At 30.5% G+C, this 18,188-nt stretch overlaps 1 protein-coding gene across 1 annotated transcript in view; it reads left to right on the top strand.

The window, feature by feature from the left end:
• Window positions 1–18,188, top strand: part of LOC145276725 (uncharacterized) — a 99,060-nt gene that overhangs the window by 19,327 nt on the left and 61,545 nt on the right. Inside the window, exons 2-3 of the mRNA XM_080127942.1 lie at window positions 7,321–7,374; window positions 10,291–11,186. Of these exons, the coding sequence (XP_079984068.1) occupies window positions 7,321–7,374; window positions 10,291–11,186 (950 nt within the window). The remainder of the gene's footprint in view (window positions 1–7,320; window positions 7,375–10,290; window positions 11,187–18,188) is intronic.

Genomic DNA, 18,188 nt, shown 5'->3' with positions numbered 1-18,188 from the left:
AGATAACATTTATATAAATATGGCTAAATTGTAAATTAATCCAGTTTTATTTTTAAAAATAAAATAATTTTTAACAAATTAATGAGAATTCGTAAATATGACAACAAAAATCTTGTAAGTTTGAATTATTGAGTTATTACCCCCCCCCACCTTTGTTTTCAAAATAGCGTTGCGAGACAGTCGCTCCTTGGTTAATCATAAAGTTATAATTTTATTATTTATAATTAAAAACAATTTGAAGTTACGTTGACTTAAGAATACAATATTTTTTTTTTTTTTTGTCACTGGTACATACATCACACAGATTTTTCTTTTGGAAATTTAAGTTTAATTCTAGACATGCACATTTTTTTTTTTTTCTAATATAACAAAACAAATTGTATTATGGAAAAAATCCATATTTAGAAAATTATTTAAAATCCTGTTTATATTTTATCAGGCACTAACAATGTAAGAATATGCAGCATTTCAGTTTTTTATCATAATTCACTTGCTCTTTAAAATAGTACATTAGTTTCTCAATGGTACTTTTTTTTTTTTTTTTTTTAATAACTCAAATAAAGAGAAACTTTTATGGCGTACATACCCATGACAGAAAGAACATATAAATTACATAAAATCGAGTAGTTTGTTTTTTAGAAAAAAAATCTCAAACTATATGATTAAATGACAATTGATCTTTAAAACACCATTTTGCAGGACAAGATGGATAATTATATATTGTTTTTGTGGACTGTTATCCTCATCTTCATATTTCCTACCATTCCAGATGAGCATTGTCTGAAGATAGTGGTTTCAATCCTACCCATAGCAGGCCAGAAGATTAGTTGGCCAAAACGTGGTGAGGTAACAACTACTATGGAAGGCAGTAATTACTAGGTTTATAACAACAGCATATTCTTTTTGTTTTGACTCTCAAGTATATATCCGACACAGACAGTTAATCAACCGACAACCACATCATTATATATAAAGGCATATACACTAGAGAGTCAAAACAATAAAAAGAATATGCTGTTGTAGCCCTAGTAATTACTGGGGATACAGTTTTGAATCTCAACATTCCTATCTCGTCACCTGAAGAAGGCCAGAGTTGGTTGAAACATCTGAAACAACAACTATGAAGATGTGGATAAAAGTCTGCAAAAAAAAACAAAAAAACAATACACTAAAGGGGATAATTCTAAATGATTCAAACGTTTGCAAGATTTTAGAAAGACATTCTTAACATGGGGAGGGGGCATTGGAAAAACTTAAATTTGCTTTAAAAGTATTTCTTTATAAAAATAAAACTACTTGATCAATTTACATGATTTTTGGTATACATCACAAAATTTCATTTTTTATTTTTCTTGTGGTGGGATGAAGTAAGAATGGATTGGTATTAGTTTTTTTTTTTTAATATCTACCAAAGAGATTTAATATGAAAAAGTGATACTGTTCAATGAATCTATAGAAATTTTCTTAATATGCTGATATTCAACCTAAAGTTTATTTTTGAAAATTTGGTCTACATTGTTTCGGTGAAAAGAAGTTTAACAGACTTTTATGAGAATTTTTTCACTCTTTAGTAATGTTTCTTTTAAAATCGAGTAAAAATAAAATTGTTTGAATTTTCTTATAATAAAAAATTTTGGAAAGAAAACAGATTTAATTTTGTGGACAAAATAGGTTGTCTTGTTTTGGGTGTCATGTTTTTGACACAACAACAAATTGGGCAGATTTATTTTCTCCAAACAAATAAAAGGTTAATGAAAAAAATAGATGAATCTCGTTCAAATCGAAAACAAAATCGAAAGACAAATAAAGGTGTTGCATTTTTTTCTAAAAAAAAAAAATAAAAGAAATAAAAAATATTAATAGCAAAAAAAAAAGTTGTTTCATTCAATGGTTTTACTAAAAATATATGACCAAAATTATTCCTGATCATTCTACAACTGACTGCTCCTACTGTTTGTCATATAGAAACGACATGTGAAGTTGTTTGAATCAGCAGCAGCTGAATCGGACATTTAGTCGTGCTCGATTTTAGTTTTTTTTTTTTTTACAAGGTGGTCACCACTTACCAAGGCCCGGAAGCCACTTGGGGATAAGGGTTATTGCGTGTACAATATGTTAATGTTGAGATTTGATAAAGTGTCTACTTAAGGGGGGCGGTTCATCAGGAATTTTTTTATGTTGGACTTGAAGACACCCAATTCATAGTCAGATGGGAAACAGACAGACGGAACAGAGTTCCACAGGCGTGCACTTCTAAGAAAGAAGCTTTGTTCATGGAATCTACGTTTTGGTTTTGGCACAGATAAAGAGTGGGGAAAATTTTTGACAGTAGTTTCAGCTAGACGGGTGTTTTTTGTGAAAGATCGGTGAGGGGGGGACCAGAGATTGGAGCTCAGACGAGCACCTGCCATGGAAGTAACGATAAAACAAAGACAGGCTCGCAACGCCTCTCCTGTGAGAGAAATGTTGCAGGGAAGAGAAAAGGGCATCCCCCACTAAGCCACAAAGCCTATTTTGTACTCTGTCAAGGCAGGATAGTGTTTTTAGCAGCCCCTGCCCACATGTGGCAACAGTACTCGATCCTTGGACGTACTTGGTTTTTATATAAGTAGAGAATAGCATCAGTAGTGAGATATCTTCTGGAGCAGTAGAAGGATCCTACCATTTTTCCAGTGACCGTACTTGATGTACGTGTTCCATTTCAGGTCAGGAGTAAAGGTCAAGCCTAGAAGCTTATCAAAGCATGGGAGCTTCCCCTAGTCGAGAGCCATCCATTTCAATTGATGCCAGATGGGGATCAGAGCATTGATGATGTAAAGATAAGAGCTTGGTTTTAGATTCATTAAAAGTAACCAGCCACCTCTTCCCTCACTGTACCACGCGCTCAAGATCAGAGGAGAGAGAATCAGAGAGAACTTTGTCATTTACGGCCTTTGATGTGTTGCCATAGATGGTCGTGTCATCAGCATAGATATCAACGAATGATTTAAGTATGTGTAGTTGTACATAAGGCGGTTTACTAAAATTGTACGACTAAATTATGTACAATTATTTGCTCCTGTTGCTGATTTGCTATTAAAGCAACTTTGATACGAATGAACTACTGTTTGTCAACGCAAAAATATTGTAAAATATGGTTGTGGTATTATCAAAATAAACAATAAGATGAATTTACTCACAAATTTCAGCCGAGAAGTTATTTTTGGCAAATGTATTTTTAGATTCATATAAAAATTATTTACAAAAAATAATTTTTTTAAATATTCTCTTAAGGCAGAAAGTAAATAGATACATAAGTATTCATTTATGTAATGAACTCCTTAAAAACTAAAATAATAATTTTTCAATTCTATGTTCCACTTTTTTTTTTTTTTTTTTTTTTTTGTTAAAATTTTGTAAAAAAAATAAGTTTAGTCGTTCCTTGATTTTACTAATTATGCACAACTAAAAATTAAAACAAGATTTTATGCACATCTAATGAAATCCTAAAAGAGCGAGACAATTATTTGGCTCACTGTATTGGAAAAAAATAATTCTTAGTCATTAAGGGTTTAATTAGTCAAAGCAACTTAGGCAGTTTCAAGTTTAATTTAAAATACAAAACAAACAAAAAACAATCAATAATCGATAATAATAAGGATTTCTACTTTTTAGAAAGATTTTCTAGTGTTTCATTGTTATTGTTAGAAAACTCAAATTTTAAAGAAAAAGGTCACTTATAAAATTTATTTTGCAAAAAAAAAATCTTTTGGTCCGAAGTTATAAATCTACAATTACATTTTCACATTTTATGTTAAAATGGCGGAACCTTAATTTACGCCAATTTAAGTAAAAGTCAGTTTGTCATACTTAATTTGTCGCACAACTCTTCCACATTAAAACATTAAAAAGAAAATTATGCTGTATTATTAATTCAAATAAGTCTGTAGCGAAATGGGGGATGTAAATGAATGGTAACATTTAATGTTGTCACGATTAAGCTTCTTTCTTTTAACGATTACAAGAAATCTTCTCAACTACTGAGTTACCTGAAAGTTCTTTGTTCAAACTCATCGGCTTAATGTTCACAGGCAATATGAATTGGAACAAATAGATTGAGGACATTAACTAAGTTGCTGCAAAGAAAGTGAACTCTGTCTACAATGCTAGAAAATTACTCACACCTGAGCGTATCCTGTATCTTTACAAATCCACCATTCGCCTGTGCATTGAGTATTGTTGTCACATCTGGACTGATGCATTTACCACTAATCTCTCTCAAACAGGATCAAAAAAAGAGTCTCAAACCTAATAGATTCTGCACTATCAACCAAACTCCAACCTCTGTCAGATCACCAAAATGTTTTCTCTGTACTTGTTTTACAATATTTTAATGGAATGTACTCTGATGTACACAAGGAACTTGTACCCCCTTGATGTAAACCTCCAACTAACTCAACAAGCAGCAAAATCCCACCCCTACACTGTAGAGATGCCGGAAAGCATACTCTAATAATTTCTTCCCCCAAACTGCTAGACTTTGGAATATTCTTCTAGGTCCCTGCTTCCCTGACTGTATTGACATGCAGAAGTTCAATCTTGCTGCTCAAAAGTATGATAAATAATTAAAAAAAACATTTGCATTCATTTGTTTAGATCAGGAATCTCTAAAGTTTTTGAATAATTGGGGGGGGGGGTCATATTGCTGACTTTTTAAAGTTACTCAGGCCAAAAGAAAATGACCTGGATGTGTTTTATATGGTTTTTCTCTAACTTTGCTTTTTAATGAAACTGGTTTTTCAAAACTTCAATTTTTTTTAATCATTTTCTGAAAAAAAAAGAAATCACCACACTATTTTCACACATTTCTATTTTTAAAATTTTTCCTGAATATTTTTACATTTACCATAAAAGCTTTATAGACCGGATTTAAAAACTTTGTGGCGGGCCAGATCAGGCCATAGTTTGGAGATCCCTGGTTTAGATAACAGATGCTAAAATCAGCCATTTTGAATTGGTAAAACACTTAAAAGTACTACAGTTTGCCACTATTATTTGTAGATAAGACAAACAGATTGTTTGGTGAATTAAGAAAAGATATAGATATTTTTTTCTTTTTTAAAGAAAAGTATAAAGTTTAAGGTCAAGGTCAACTTCCTTTATTTGAATTTTAAAATAAAAATACAACAATTAACATAGATATTAAGTTTCAAACTTTGTAAGTATCGTCGAAAATTTATATTTTTGGCCAAGGTCATAATTTAAGAATCATTCAACTTAGCTAAGATAGGTGCATTCAATTTGTATCATAAAGATCTATATCTTATAAAAATTTACAAAAAAAATCTGTCGGTTTTGTGGTCTGGACTCATTTGTTAGAAATTCATTTTTTATTTTGTTGAAAATCAACACAACAGCTGGAATAATGATAATGTTATTTTACAGTAAAATATATAGATTTTTATGATGGTGGTGTATTGGTTTGCAAAAACAAAAACATCTGTTTTGTTTTTCATACATTCGTTAAATTGGATGATACGAGTGTCATTAGGTGCATTAGTGTTACATTGTTAAAAATGTGTAACCTAACAAGAAATTCAAGAGAACAAAAGGGAGATTAGTTTAAAGAAGAGTTAGTACAAAAAACAAAATGGTGGTTTCATTCAAACCATAGTTGAGTCAAACCTCAATAATTGCTCAAAAATCAAAAATTAAAGCAAAATACTAGTAGAATATTACATTTTTGCACTATTGGTGATATTGAATGTGTTTCTATCGGTATTTTGTTTAATTTTAAATTTTTAAGTGATTATCGAGGCTCGACTATGGCTTGAATGAGACCAACATGTATTTGTTATTCTAACTCGACATACTTTACACTACCTTTAATTTTTAAATAAAATACGTTTTCAAAAAAGTTAAAACACCAAAAACTTATCCAGATAGGTAGAAGAGTAACTTATTTTGCCTTTGATAATATTCATTTGTTCTGTATTTATTTTTACATCTCTTTTTTTTTTTGCTTTGTTGGTTATTCTGACTGGAGTGAAGCAAGGCTGCACAATAGCACCTTTTTTAAACCTGTCTCATGCAGTGAAAAACTTGGAGGAAGACGTCAACATTCACTACCATTTGCTATGGCAACCTGTGCTAGAAACAAACTCTCAAACCTTGACCATTGTCATTAACAACACTTGAAAAATGTGGAACACCTCCAATATTTAGGAAGCACTATATCCTCTAAGGATTCTGTGGATAGAGAAATTGATGCACAGATCAGCAAAGCCAGCCAAGCTTTAATGAAGACTTCAAAACAGAATGTTTAGTCAGCACAGCATGTCTGAGTACAAAACTGAAACTTGGACGCTTGGCAGGACCTCATTACTAATTTTGAGGCCCTGGGCTAAGCCAAATCATAGAACATAGTGTATGCTCATCAATGTCCAACTGAAATGGGTACGCCATGTCATCCCCATTGAAAAATACTGCCTACCAAGATGCTTGTATGGACAACTTCAGAAAGTAAAGAGAAACCATGGTTATCCAAAAAAAAAAAAAAAAAAAAAATGAACTAAGGACCTTTTTTCTAATGAAATATTTCAGATTTGATCTGTATAATTTCTATTATATATTCTGTAAGATTGTCTGTTTCATTTTACTTCAGTCGAAGTTCTCGGAAATCAAGGAGCCCCCTTTCCTGGAGCTAACATTTTATCTCTATAAGAGATACATAAATATTTGAATATTCCAGTAAAGTTCTCCTTTATATCTCAAACACTTAGTAAGGAAGTTGAGAACATAATTTTCCTCTCACCAGTTGACCATTTGAAAATTTTATAGTATATCTTTCTTTTTCATCTTTTGGTTTTACTGGATTCCAGGACAAGAATTCATCTAGCCTGGTGGAGTAACATGATTTAGAAAAAGTGCACCATTTCTCGTAAAAGCCAGAGTGGGTTAACCATACCGAGGAAAGTTTATTTGGGGTGTGAATACCGCCATTTTGAATATTTAGTCATGGTTTACTTGTAGGGAAAAGTATCCTTATGCCAAGTTGTCCTGACAAACCCGTGTAGAGAGAAATCTTGGACACTCAAGTTCTCTCCAGTAGACATTTAAGATGTGTGTATAGGTATAATAATTTTCTTTTACAATTGAAATGAGAGATTATTCATATTCTACAGGGAATAAATATGTCTACCATCAAAAATGGTGTTTTCGTCAAATGTTCATTTTCATTGATCCTTTTTCAAATTAAAAAAAAAAATAAAACATTTGTTTTTTTTTATTTTTGTTATATACAATGTATGTTTATTTGTTTGTATTTTAAATTTGTTATAGATTTCCCCTTAGCAATGAAGCACCATGATACTGGAACCAAGAAGCTCATGCAAGGTAAATATAAGATTTGGACAAAATATAATTATTAGCAGCCTAAATACATTTTATGTTATATATATAGTTTCATGTTTTAATTATATATCTATACTCCTATTGGGCCTTTTTGTGTATTGATTGATATTTATATTAAAAGCCATTTTTTCTAGTTATTTAAAAAGAAAATATAACTTTGTTATATATGATCATGGAATTGCATTCATCTGCAAAAGATCTAGCTAATTTGCATATTTCTTTTAAACATTCATTAGTTTTTTTAAATTTTTTATGGGATGATCATCTTTAGTTAACTATTACATGTAATTCATGCAGATATTCTACATGTTTTATATTTGCATAAAAAGGTTATAGTAAACACAAACCTCTTTCTATATATATATATATATTTATGTATGCATATATATATATATATATATATATATATATATTTCTTTAAAAAATTTTGCTTACCAAACTCCTCTGTCAGTTTTTGGTCTACAGACATGAAATTTTATATTTGGGTTTTAGCCAGGGGAAAATCTGTGCAAAAGTGAAAATTAAAGAAATGGAATTTGCCAGATGAAGGTCGAATGATGACATTACAAATATGCATGCGTAAAGTAATAGCTATTGGTTCATGTTTTAATTTTTAGCCTTGTCTTCAGAGCTCAGGCATTAATGTCAAAGGAAAAAGTAAATGGTAAGCTAAGTGTTTTGGTTTCGATTCTTGGTGGTGGTGTGAATCATTTTTTAAAAATCTTTTTAAATCATTATTATATATTGGGTCCAATATAATAATAAATACGAAATCTGCATTCATCAAAATATCATATTTAAGCATATTTTACGAAAGGGCAATGCCGGGCGGCCTCTAGTATATTTCCCAAAAACCTCTGACCTTGATGTAGCGGAGACTAAAACTTCCTGCTATTGTTTCAAACGATCTAAAACAACAGCAGGAGAAATTGCCAAAAAAGGTGGTGTATATATATATATATATATATATATATATATGAAGTGAAAGTGTCTGTGTACATTTCCATACACAATAACTCTGTCAATTTTAAGTCTACAGACGAAATTTGATATACAGGGTACTGGGATTTTGGCCAGAAATTTGGCGATTAAGGGGTCAAAGTTCAACGATTTGACTTTTGAGAACTCTACCAAACTCCTCCGACAATTTTTGGTCTAAACACTTGAAATTTTATATATAGGTTCCTTGGACATGGATCTAACTTAACTTTATTTGAGCCCAAAACAATAAATTTTAAGGGGTCATAATAGGGGTCAAAATTAAAAAAATTGACCGCTTTTTTTTTTTTTTTTTTTTTTTTTTTGCTCAACATACACCTCCAAATACCCGGGCAATGCCGGGCTGAAATGCTAATATATATATATATATATATATATATATATATATATATATATATATATATATATATATATACACACATAGTAAAAGATGATCACACTTTTTGAAGACACTTTTTAAAAGTAAAATTTAATTGAGAAATTTTTGAAAACTTTGAAGTGTCGAATATAATGATAAAATCATTTTTGTTTATTGCCTTTTTTTTTTTTTTTTTTGAAAGTTCTATATTTCGCTAATACATAGCCTCATCAGGGTCGAAAGTCTGGTTTGTGAATTTCTTTTTCTTCATTTTGGTGTTATGGCGAAGAGACGTGAATTTATGTGTTAGTCCGGTGATTTCAAGTGTGTAATGCTCCAGTTTCGAGCGGGATTTAAAGTAAAAGATGGTCACACTTTTTGAAGACACTTTTTATCAAAATATAGGACTTACAAAAAAAGAATCTAGAAACAAAAATGATTTTATCATTATATTTGACACTTCAAAGTTTTCAAAAATTTCTCAATTAAATTTTGCTTTAAAAAAAAATCATTTCTGAATGAATCCAGTTTATTAATTATCTACGAGTTTTTTTTTTTATTTGAGTAGGTATTACATTCCAAAAATATATTCTTGGTGATTTTTTTTCAGAATAGTCAACAAAGTAAAAAAGGTGTGAAAAAAATTATGTTTATATGCCTAACTAACCCAACAAGTAGTACTAGCAGGTTCATCTGAAGGAAGAAATTGCCAAAAAAAAAAAAAAAATGCCACAAATGAAGAAATTGCCAAGAGACTGCCACAAATGGAGAAATTGCCAAGAAACTGCTACAAATGAAGAATGTTCAAAGTAGTTTTGTTTTGGCAACTCATCTTTGTTTTTGGAGGTGGTAGTGCAACCCCAGGTTGGAGACACAGAATCTAAAGGTACTAAAAGTCCATAGTTTGTGTCACTACTGTTGATGCTCTGACGGCAGTGAATTTCTGGTGACTAGCATCCTCAAAGGTGACGGTAGCTTTATGGATGGTGGCTTGCTAGTTTGATCGATCACTGTCACTGCTGTTGATGTCTGTGGCACTGATCTCTGATGATAATAGTTTCTGGTGACAAGCATCCTCAAAGGTAACAGTAGCTTTATGGATGGTGGTTCATCAGTTTGATTGATCACTAACACAAGCTTCTAATTCCTTTGCTCCAAGTTCACACCATTGTAGATTGGTCTTGACAGTGTCTTTGTAGTGTTTTTTTTTAATTTTTTTAGTTTCTCTTTATTTTCTGATTTCTATGATTTGGCTTGGTCCAGGATCTCAAGATTAATAATGCAGTTCTGCCTACAGATTTGAGGGAAGAAACGTGGGGCATATATGAGAATTTTTTATATTTACCTCTTGCTGCTTAACTCCCTTCAGTTCCCTGTTCCCGATCTCTAAATAGTAGCTCTTCATGTCTAAATGTCATATCTTATTTTGGGTGAATAAGAGTAAAATTCCTTTGTTTTTTAATTTATGTATTTTTTGAAATTTTTTTATGCCTCGCCTGTTTTCTTTTTGTTATTTTAAACATTTTTATTTTCATTTGCAGCTCGCTTACCCTTCAAACCTCTTACTCAAAAAGTTGTAAAGCCTGTGGTTGTCAATCCGAAGAAAAGGAAATTAAATGAACAGGATAATGGCCCTTTGAAATTTCCAAAGTTTGTAAAGACGCCAATCGAAAATAAAAGCAAGCTTCATATTAACCATGACAACAGTGACATGGAAGTGTGTGATGAAGAAGTCATATCCAGCTCGGAATCTGGAAATACTTCCATTACTTCACAGCGAACAGTCAAGTCGCACACCTTGGATAAATTTTTTGCACCAAAAAATGTGCAGGATGAAATCATTTCCAGTTCAACAAATGATTACGTTGACCTGACCAAATCTGACTCCGATGAGGATGTCCCAGGCAAGGATAAAGAAGAAAGTTCCGAAAAAGAAAAAGAAAATAAACTCTCAGACACATTTAATGAAGATGCTAATTTCACTTGCCAGTTGGAGAACAATGCAAAGACGAACTCCAGCAACAAACCCATTCTCAGCAGCAAGGTTTTAAAAGAGAAATATGATAAAACAGCATCACCCCAGAATAAATTAATGGCTGAGGTGAGAGTGGTCCTTCAAGATGTTGCGTTCTGTGGGATCACAGGATGTTCTACCCCTAAATCTTTTAAAAAATGCTATGTTAATAATAATAACAATAATAATAATAGTTCATTAGAATTGTCAAAATCCATAGAGTTAACAAGTCCGATCAAAACAAAGGATGATGACAGTTCGGAGCTTGATACGTCTGTTTTATGTGTTACGCCAGACAATGAATTACGTGAGGCGTTGTCTACTTCTATAAGTAGTATTAATTCAGAAGTTGGTCTTTCAACACAATCTCCCCATGCATCGGAAACCTCAGGAAAATCTCAGACTATTCCAGTGAAATCTAAGGTAAGAAAAGCAGTTATAAAATTTAAAAACTTACCTAAACAAACTTTTTTTGCTATTGTATACTTATAGCATGCAGTATGGTTTTTTTTTTTTTTTTACAGAATTTTACCATTAAGATATACTATATAATATATATAATTTTTTTTTATGCTGTCTGCTATCATTTCTTTTGTGTTTTGCTTTCTATTATCCATTTGTCATTATATAGTCTTGCTACCTCTTTATAATTATGTTGTCTTGCTGTCCACTTTTTTTACATGTCCACTTGATCAATCTTAACTTGGTCAAAATATTGGTCATGGTCTAATTTACCAATTTAATTTCGGAGAATCTATGTTAAGGGTTAAGGAAAAGAGGAAAATCACATATGTGACACTATGTTCGACTGAGGTTGTTAAGTGCTGGAGAGGTAGGAAAATAACAAAGGATGACAAAAGAAGAGGAAGTAGGTTTAGCGAGTAATAAAAGAACTTATCAATAGACGATGGATAGGAATTTGTTCATGAATGCAGACGAAGAGGAATTAGAGTAGGTTTAATTCAGGGTGTAACAAGTGACGGCAATAGATGCATCCGGCTTCAAAAGAATTTGCATGTAAAAACGCACATCCATAGTCCAACCAACATATATTTGAAGCATAAGCGTCTGTGTTTTTCTGTGTGTTTGTTTTATTTTTCTAGTTGTGCATCTGCGTGTGTGCATCCCCACCGACGTTTGGAGTTGGCGACTTGTCGGTGGGGCCACATGAGGTCACAGATATTCTGATAATTTTGGTTTTGTTCATTGTAGACTCTGTATTTGGTCCACATTGTAGTCGATGAAGTCCTACCTAGTATATGATTTTGACTTAAAAAGTTGAGATGGAAATTTTAACTGAATTTCAACTTTTTATTTTTCCAAAATTAATATATATCTGATGTGCTTTGATAACAATATGGACATTTTTCTTGGCCTTTTGGCTAGGAGCAAAATTTAGTATCTTTCCTGATACTGCACTTCACCTTTTCTGACCTCGATCAATGGAGGAGAAATCCTTCTAGATAGAAGCAATTTTTTGTTTGTTTGTCCACTTTTCACATTGCTGTTTGCATAAGTTCATTTTATTAGCGCTTGTAATAAAGTAAGCTTATTGTTATGTTTATGTTTATTGTTTAGCTCTTACGTTAACATGTTTATTGTTTAGCTCTTACATTGACATATGTTTATTGTTTAGCTCTTACATTAACGTATGTTTGTTTAGCTCTAACATTAACGTATGTTTGTTTAGCTCTTACATTGACATATGTTTATTGTTTAGCTCTTACATTAACGTATGTTTGTTTAGCTCTTACATTAACGTATGTTTGTTTAGCTCTTACATTAACGTATGTTTGTTTAGCTCTTACATTGACGTATGTTTGTTTAGCTCTTACATAACGTATGTTTGTTTAGCTCTTACATTAATGTATGTTTGTTTAGCTCTTACATTAATGTATGTTTGTTTAGCTCTTACATTAACGTATGTTTAGCTCTTACATTAACGTATGTTTGTTTAGCTCTTACATTAACGTATGTTTGTTTAGCTCTTACATTAACGTATGTTTGTTTAGCTTTTACATTAAAGTATGCTTGTTTAGCTCTTACATTGACATATGTTTATTGTTTAGCTCTTACATTAACATATGTTTGTTTAGCTCTTACATTGATGTATGTTTGTTTAGCTCTTACATTGATGTATGTTTGTTTAGCTCTTACATTGACGTATGTTTGTTTAGCTCTTACATTGACATATGTTTGTTTAGCTCTTACATTGACATATGTTTGTTTAGCTCTTACATTGACATATGTTTGTTTAGCTCTTACATTGACATGTTTGTTTAGCTCTTACATTGACATATGTTTATTGTTTAGCTCTTACATTGACATATGTTTATTGTTTAGCTCTTACATTGACATATGTTTATTGTTTAGCTCTTACATTAACCTATGTTTATTGTTTAGCTCTTACATTAACCTATGTTTATTGTTTAGCTCTTACATTAACGTATGTTTGTTTAGCTTTTACATTAACGTATGTTTGTTTAGCTCTTACATTGGCGTATGTTTGTTTAGCTCTTACATTGACGTATGTTTGTTTAGCTCTTACATTGACGTATGTTTGTTTAGCTCTTACATTGATGTATGTTTGTTTAGCTCTTACATTGACGTATGTTTGTTTAGCTCTTACATTAACGTATGTTTATTGTTTAGCTCTTACATTGACGTATGTTTATTGTTTAGCTCTTACATTGACGTATGTTTATTGTTTAGCTCTTACATTGACGTATGTTTATTGTTTAGCTCTTACATTGACGTATGTTTATTGTTTAGCTCTTACATTGACGTATGTTTATTGTTTAGCTCTTACATTGACGTATGTTTATTGTTTAGCTCTTACATTGACGTATGTTTATTGTTTAGCTCTTACATTGACATATGTTTATTGTTTAGCTCTTACATTGACATATGTTTATTGTTTAGCTCTTACATTGACATATGTTTATTGCTGCTTATAATAATCCATCTGTTTTGTAACTCTTTATTACGAAAACATTTCTTTTTAATTTCTGTCTAAAGATATCGGCTTCCTGACTGAAATGCACCAAACATGTTTCTTCTTTTCTTTTTTCAAAACTCAAACTATGTTCTCTAGGTATCCCCAAAACAATGTGAAAAACGAAATATGAGGGGAGGTACAAAATGCTTAATATTTGTGCAATAATATTTTCAAATCGGTTTTAATCTGGCGATAAAATAGCTTACAAGAGCCGTGTTTATGTAAAAACTTAATATTTAAAAAAAAAATTTAAACACAATTAATTAAAAATCTATGTTGTCATGGAACATTTTGAAATAATGGAATTTTAATCGTTTTAATCTTTTAAAAATTAATGATCATGAAGTTTCTTTTTCTTGGCAATTCAACTGATTATAGTATATATTAATTTGAAAAAAACGCTATTTAAAAAAAAAACTTAATATTAAATTTATATCATTTTTTTAATTGCAACTTCAAGGTAAATTTTTGTTCAATATGTGTATTTAAACTTTTAAAAAATAAATATTTTTTACTTATTTGAACTCTTATGTTTCATAATAAATAGAAATTTTGATAGATTTAAATATATTTTGTTCGAATTTCGAAAAAATAAATATGGGGAGGGGCACTAAAAAAATGTTTCCCCTCATATATTTTACGGAAACTCCATTTTATATGTAATTTCATTCTAAAATGGATAAGTATCGAAAATTTCACGAAAATCTGACCATTAGTTGATTTTTACTAGATTTATTAAATACGGGTATATTTTCACGTTCAGAATGGGAAAGTTATTTTAAAGCGCCAATTATGTAAACTTGATTTTTGTCTCGCAATTTCATTATTTTCATTCAATGAAAAACATTTTTTTAAATTATTACTGGTTTATTTTGCCCTTCTTTTAAATGGTACAAAAGTTATACTGATAATATTAATTAATAATAAATTTACATCGTGTTACATATAGGGTGGGGTAATTCTGTTTTGAATTTGGGCTGTCCCTAATGTTCTCCAAAACAAAAACCACCCTGAATAAATATATGAAAATATAAAAACTTGAATCCTGAACTCTTTTTTCCAAAATTACCAGATTTGGCATTAATCAATCTGAAAAGGGTTTATTATACTGTAAAACCAAACAATCTAATCTTTTGAATTTCCAAGTGGTTTTTGTATGTTAATAAGCAACTTTGTAACGACAAGACTCAACCATTTTTTATTTTTTTTATCCAAAACAATGGCACCCATCTTTATTAGATATTTTTGTAGATAAAACAAAAAATTTTATAGAAAATCCTTAAACGCAACATTATTTATTTTTTTTCTTTTTGCTTGCTTGTCTCAAAACCTGGATGATCATTCTTTCATGTTAAAAAGGTCAATACTCTCACAATGTTCGACTGAGGGTAATTATCAAAAGAATAACAAATCTAAACAGGTCAAGTAAACAGTGTTTATATATCATATATCAATACATATAAAGGGTGAAAAGTATGTGTGTTTGTCTCACAAAAACTTCTGACAGATGCGTCAAAATGTGGTGAAACTGGTATTGTTTTAAACCTCAATCTTACGGACGACAAATATCAAAAAATTGGCCCAAAACATTAATTTTTTCACCCTCAACTGGGCAGTTTTCTACAAGGAGGGGTCGGTTTTCCCATCACCATTTTTACAAGTCATCATATCGGTTAGATTGACTATGCTTAATTTCAATATTTAAAATTTCCGGACGTGTGATGGAGACATAACATGTTTTTTTTTTTTTTTTTTAAATAACCTTTTTTCTCCTTTGTGTTACGGGTTTGAGCCTGCCTGCGTACTACCACTTTTTTTTTTGGGGGGGGGAGGGGGGTCCTTACACCATCTTCACACACCCAGGTACCCCTGCTAGTGTTGTTTTGCCATCTTACTACACCACCTAAACACCCGGGCAATGCCAGGCAACCCTGCTAGTTTAAAATAAACATTTCATTCAAAACTTTGTTGTAAGCACGAAACAAAAATCTTTCTATTCATATTGATAAACATTAATATTTTAAGTTTGATACAAATTTATCTTTTAAATGTTACCATCAATAAAAAGAAAAAAAAATCAAGTCAGCTCCTCTTTAAGAAAAGAATATTTGCACAAACACAAATGATAAATATTTGTCCAGGAAATAAAACAATATTGCGAAACAAAATTATTTGTTGTAGTAAAATCAAAACAATCATTGAATATAAAAAAAAACAATAACAAATAATCTGTATATCTATAAAAATGGGAATTTGTGTGTGTGTGAGGACACATCTCAACCTATATACTCAAATTTTTAATCTACAGACTTGAAATTTTGTATATAGGTTATTCAGATATGTGTAAAACTTATTAATAGTTTTTTTTTTGTCCAGGAAAAGGGCTTCTAAGGGGTCAAAATTGGTCCGTGGAGTCATCGGATTTTTTTTCTGTTTTGCTGTTTCATGATTGTCCATGCATGAATGGTTTACATTACTGATTCCTTATGTTAAGTATAAGTCGGTTTGAAAACACTTTTTAAGGATTGTGTCACACTGGCTGATTGGTTATCGTACTTGATACATTATCTTTAGGCTTTAGTTTAAATCTCAGCTTGAAGATTTTTTTTTACTTACAAGAAGTGAACTGTTTAGAAAAAACATAATACTCGCTTCTACATGTCTCAGTTTCTGAATTAAAATATATTTATGTGTACTTACAACCGGGCAACACCAGGTGGCCTGCTAGTATTTCATATAATGCCCTTTTCCAAAACCAATCTATATAATTATAAAACTCAAATCACCTTGTAACGGGTGTTGTAATCCAACATCCAGGTTACGACTTTCAGTTGCGCATGCATACATAAACATAAACCCATAACGTAATACGGAAATAAACGACGTAAAAAAAAAAAAAGTAGAAACTATTAATAATGGCTTATTTGGATGATTTAAACGCAAAAAAATTGGGATGCTGAAAATGTACACAGTAAAACAATAGGTTTATTGTCACATTGATTATTTATTTATAACGCAAATAAAAAAAAACATTTACAAATAATCAACGTGACAATAAAACGTATTGTTTTACTGTGTATGTTTTCAGCGTCCCAATTGTTCTTTTTGTTTTTGTGTTTAAATTATCCAAATAAACAATTGTTAATACTTTCTGCATTTTTTTTACATTGTTCATTTGTGTATTACATTTAAGTTATTTTAACGTAAGTTTCTTACAAATACAACTACTTTAACCCGTTGACAAGCATAAGAGCATTTTACAACGGCGATTTACCCACCGCCTTCCTTTTTTTTTCTTAATTTATTCTCCATTTTTTAATACACCTTTCTTAAAAATATTCATACATTTTCTTCTACACTACCAACATAAATAAATAACCCCGAAAATGTTTTTTTTTAATTTGCGTTACAAATAAATAATCAACGCGACAATAAAAGTATTGTTTTACTATGTACGTTTTCAGCGTCCCAATTGTTTTTTTTTTCATGTTTAAATTAAGATATATCAAAATTTGAATTTAATTTTAAGTATTATGGTATCTGTTCAGTGCACATTTACCTATAAGTATGGCAAACCATTTATAATTCAATGGCTGTAAGTTTTCTTTTCAAAAATAAACAATTATAAACAGAATGACTCATAGAAATCTATATTTTTTTTTCATTTCAATATATTTTCATAGAAATGTTTGTTATGTCACAAAAAACTATTATCTTTATGTCACAAGTGTCACACTCATACATTAATTCCATAGCTAATATAACATACTGATCCAACGGGTCACGGGTAGTCTAGTATATATATAAAAAGATGGTACATCTATTGTGTAAAGGTTAACTTGAACTCTTCATTTCCTGATAAGTACATACACAGGGCTCTATGAGCAAACTTATCTTTAGTTGACCTTTGACAACTAAATATTTTCATTTACTAACCAAATACAAAAGTTACTAGCCAAACTTACATGATTTTTAGAATATGACATCTTCGTTCTGTGACGAGTATGTACATCATAAAGATTTGTGTGTTTTTTGTTTTTAAATAAGTGTAATTCTAAATATACAACAAATTTTATGTTGATACTTCTAATTCTAATTTTTTCAGATATTTTTTAACAGCCTTTATTAAAAAATGTATTTTGTTCTATTAAACTTTTATTGTTTAAATAATTTAACTTTGTTTTATAAAGTTGAAAAGATATTTTTCATTCAGTAGTGAGCTTTAGAATATTGTTGGTGAAAGAAATATGGTACTTGTACAGTTTAATCAAGACATTAAAAAATGAAAATATCGAAAAAAGGTGATATTGTACGTATTCATTATGGAACAATGTTCTCCGAAAAAAAAATTTCACTTAATTTCATCAAGTAGTTTTTATTTTGCAGCGAAAAAACAATTTTTATAATACCGAGCAAAAGGTTCAATT

Source organism: Euprymna scolopes, chromosome 5 (assembly GCF_053919585.1).
Source record: "Euprymna scolopes isolate OS-2025 chromosome 5, ASM5391958v1, whole genome shotgun sequence".
In the NCBI taxonomy this organism is placed as follows: Eukaryota; Metazoa; Mollusca; class Cephalopoda; order Sepiida; family Sepiolidae; genus Euprymna; species Euprymna scolopes.
This window is presented reverse-complemented; position numbering and strand designations above follow the sequence as displayed.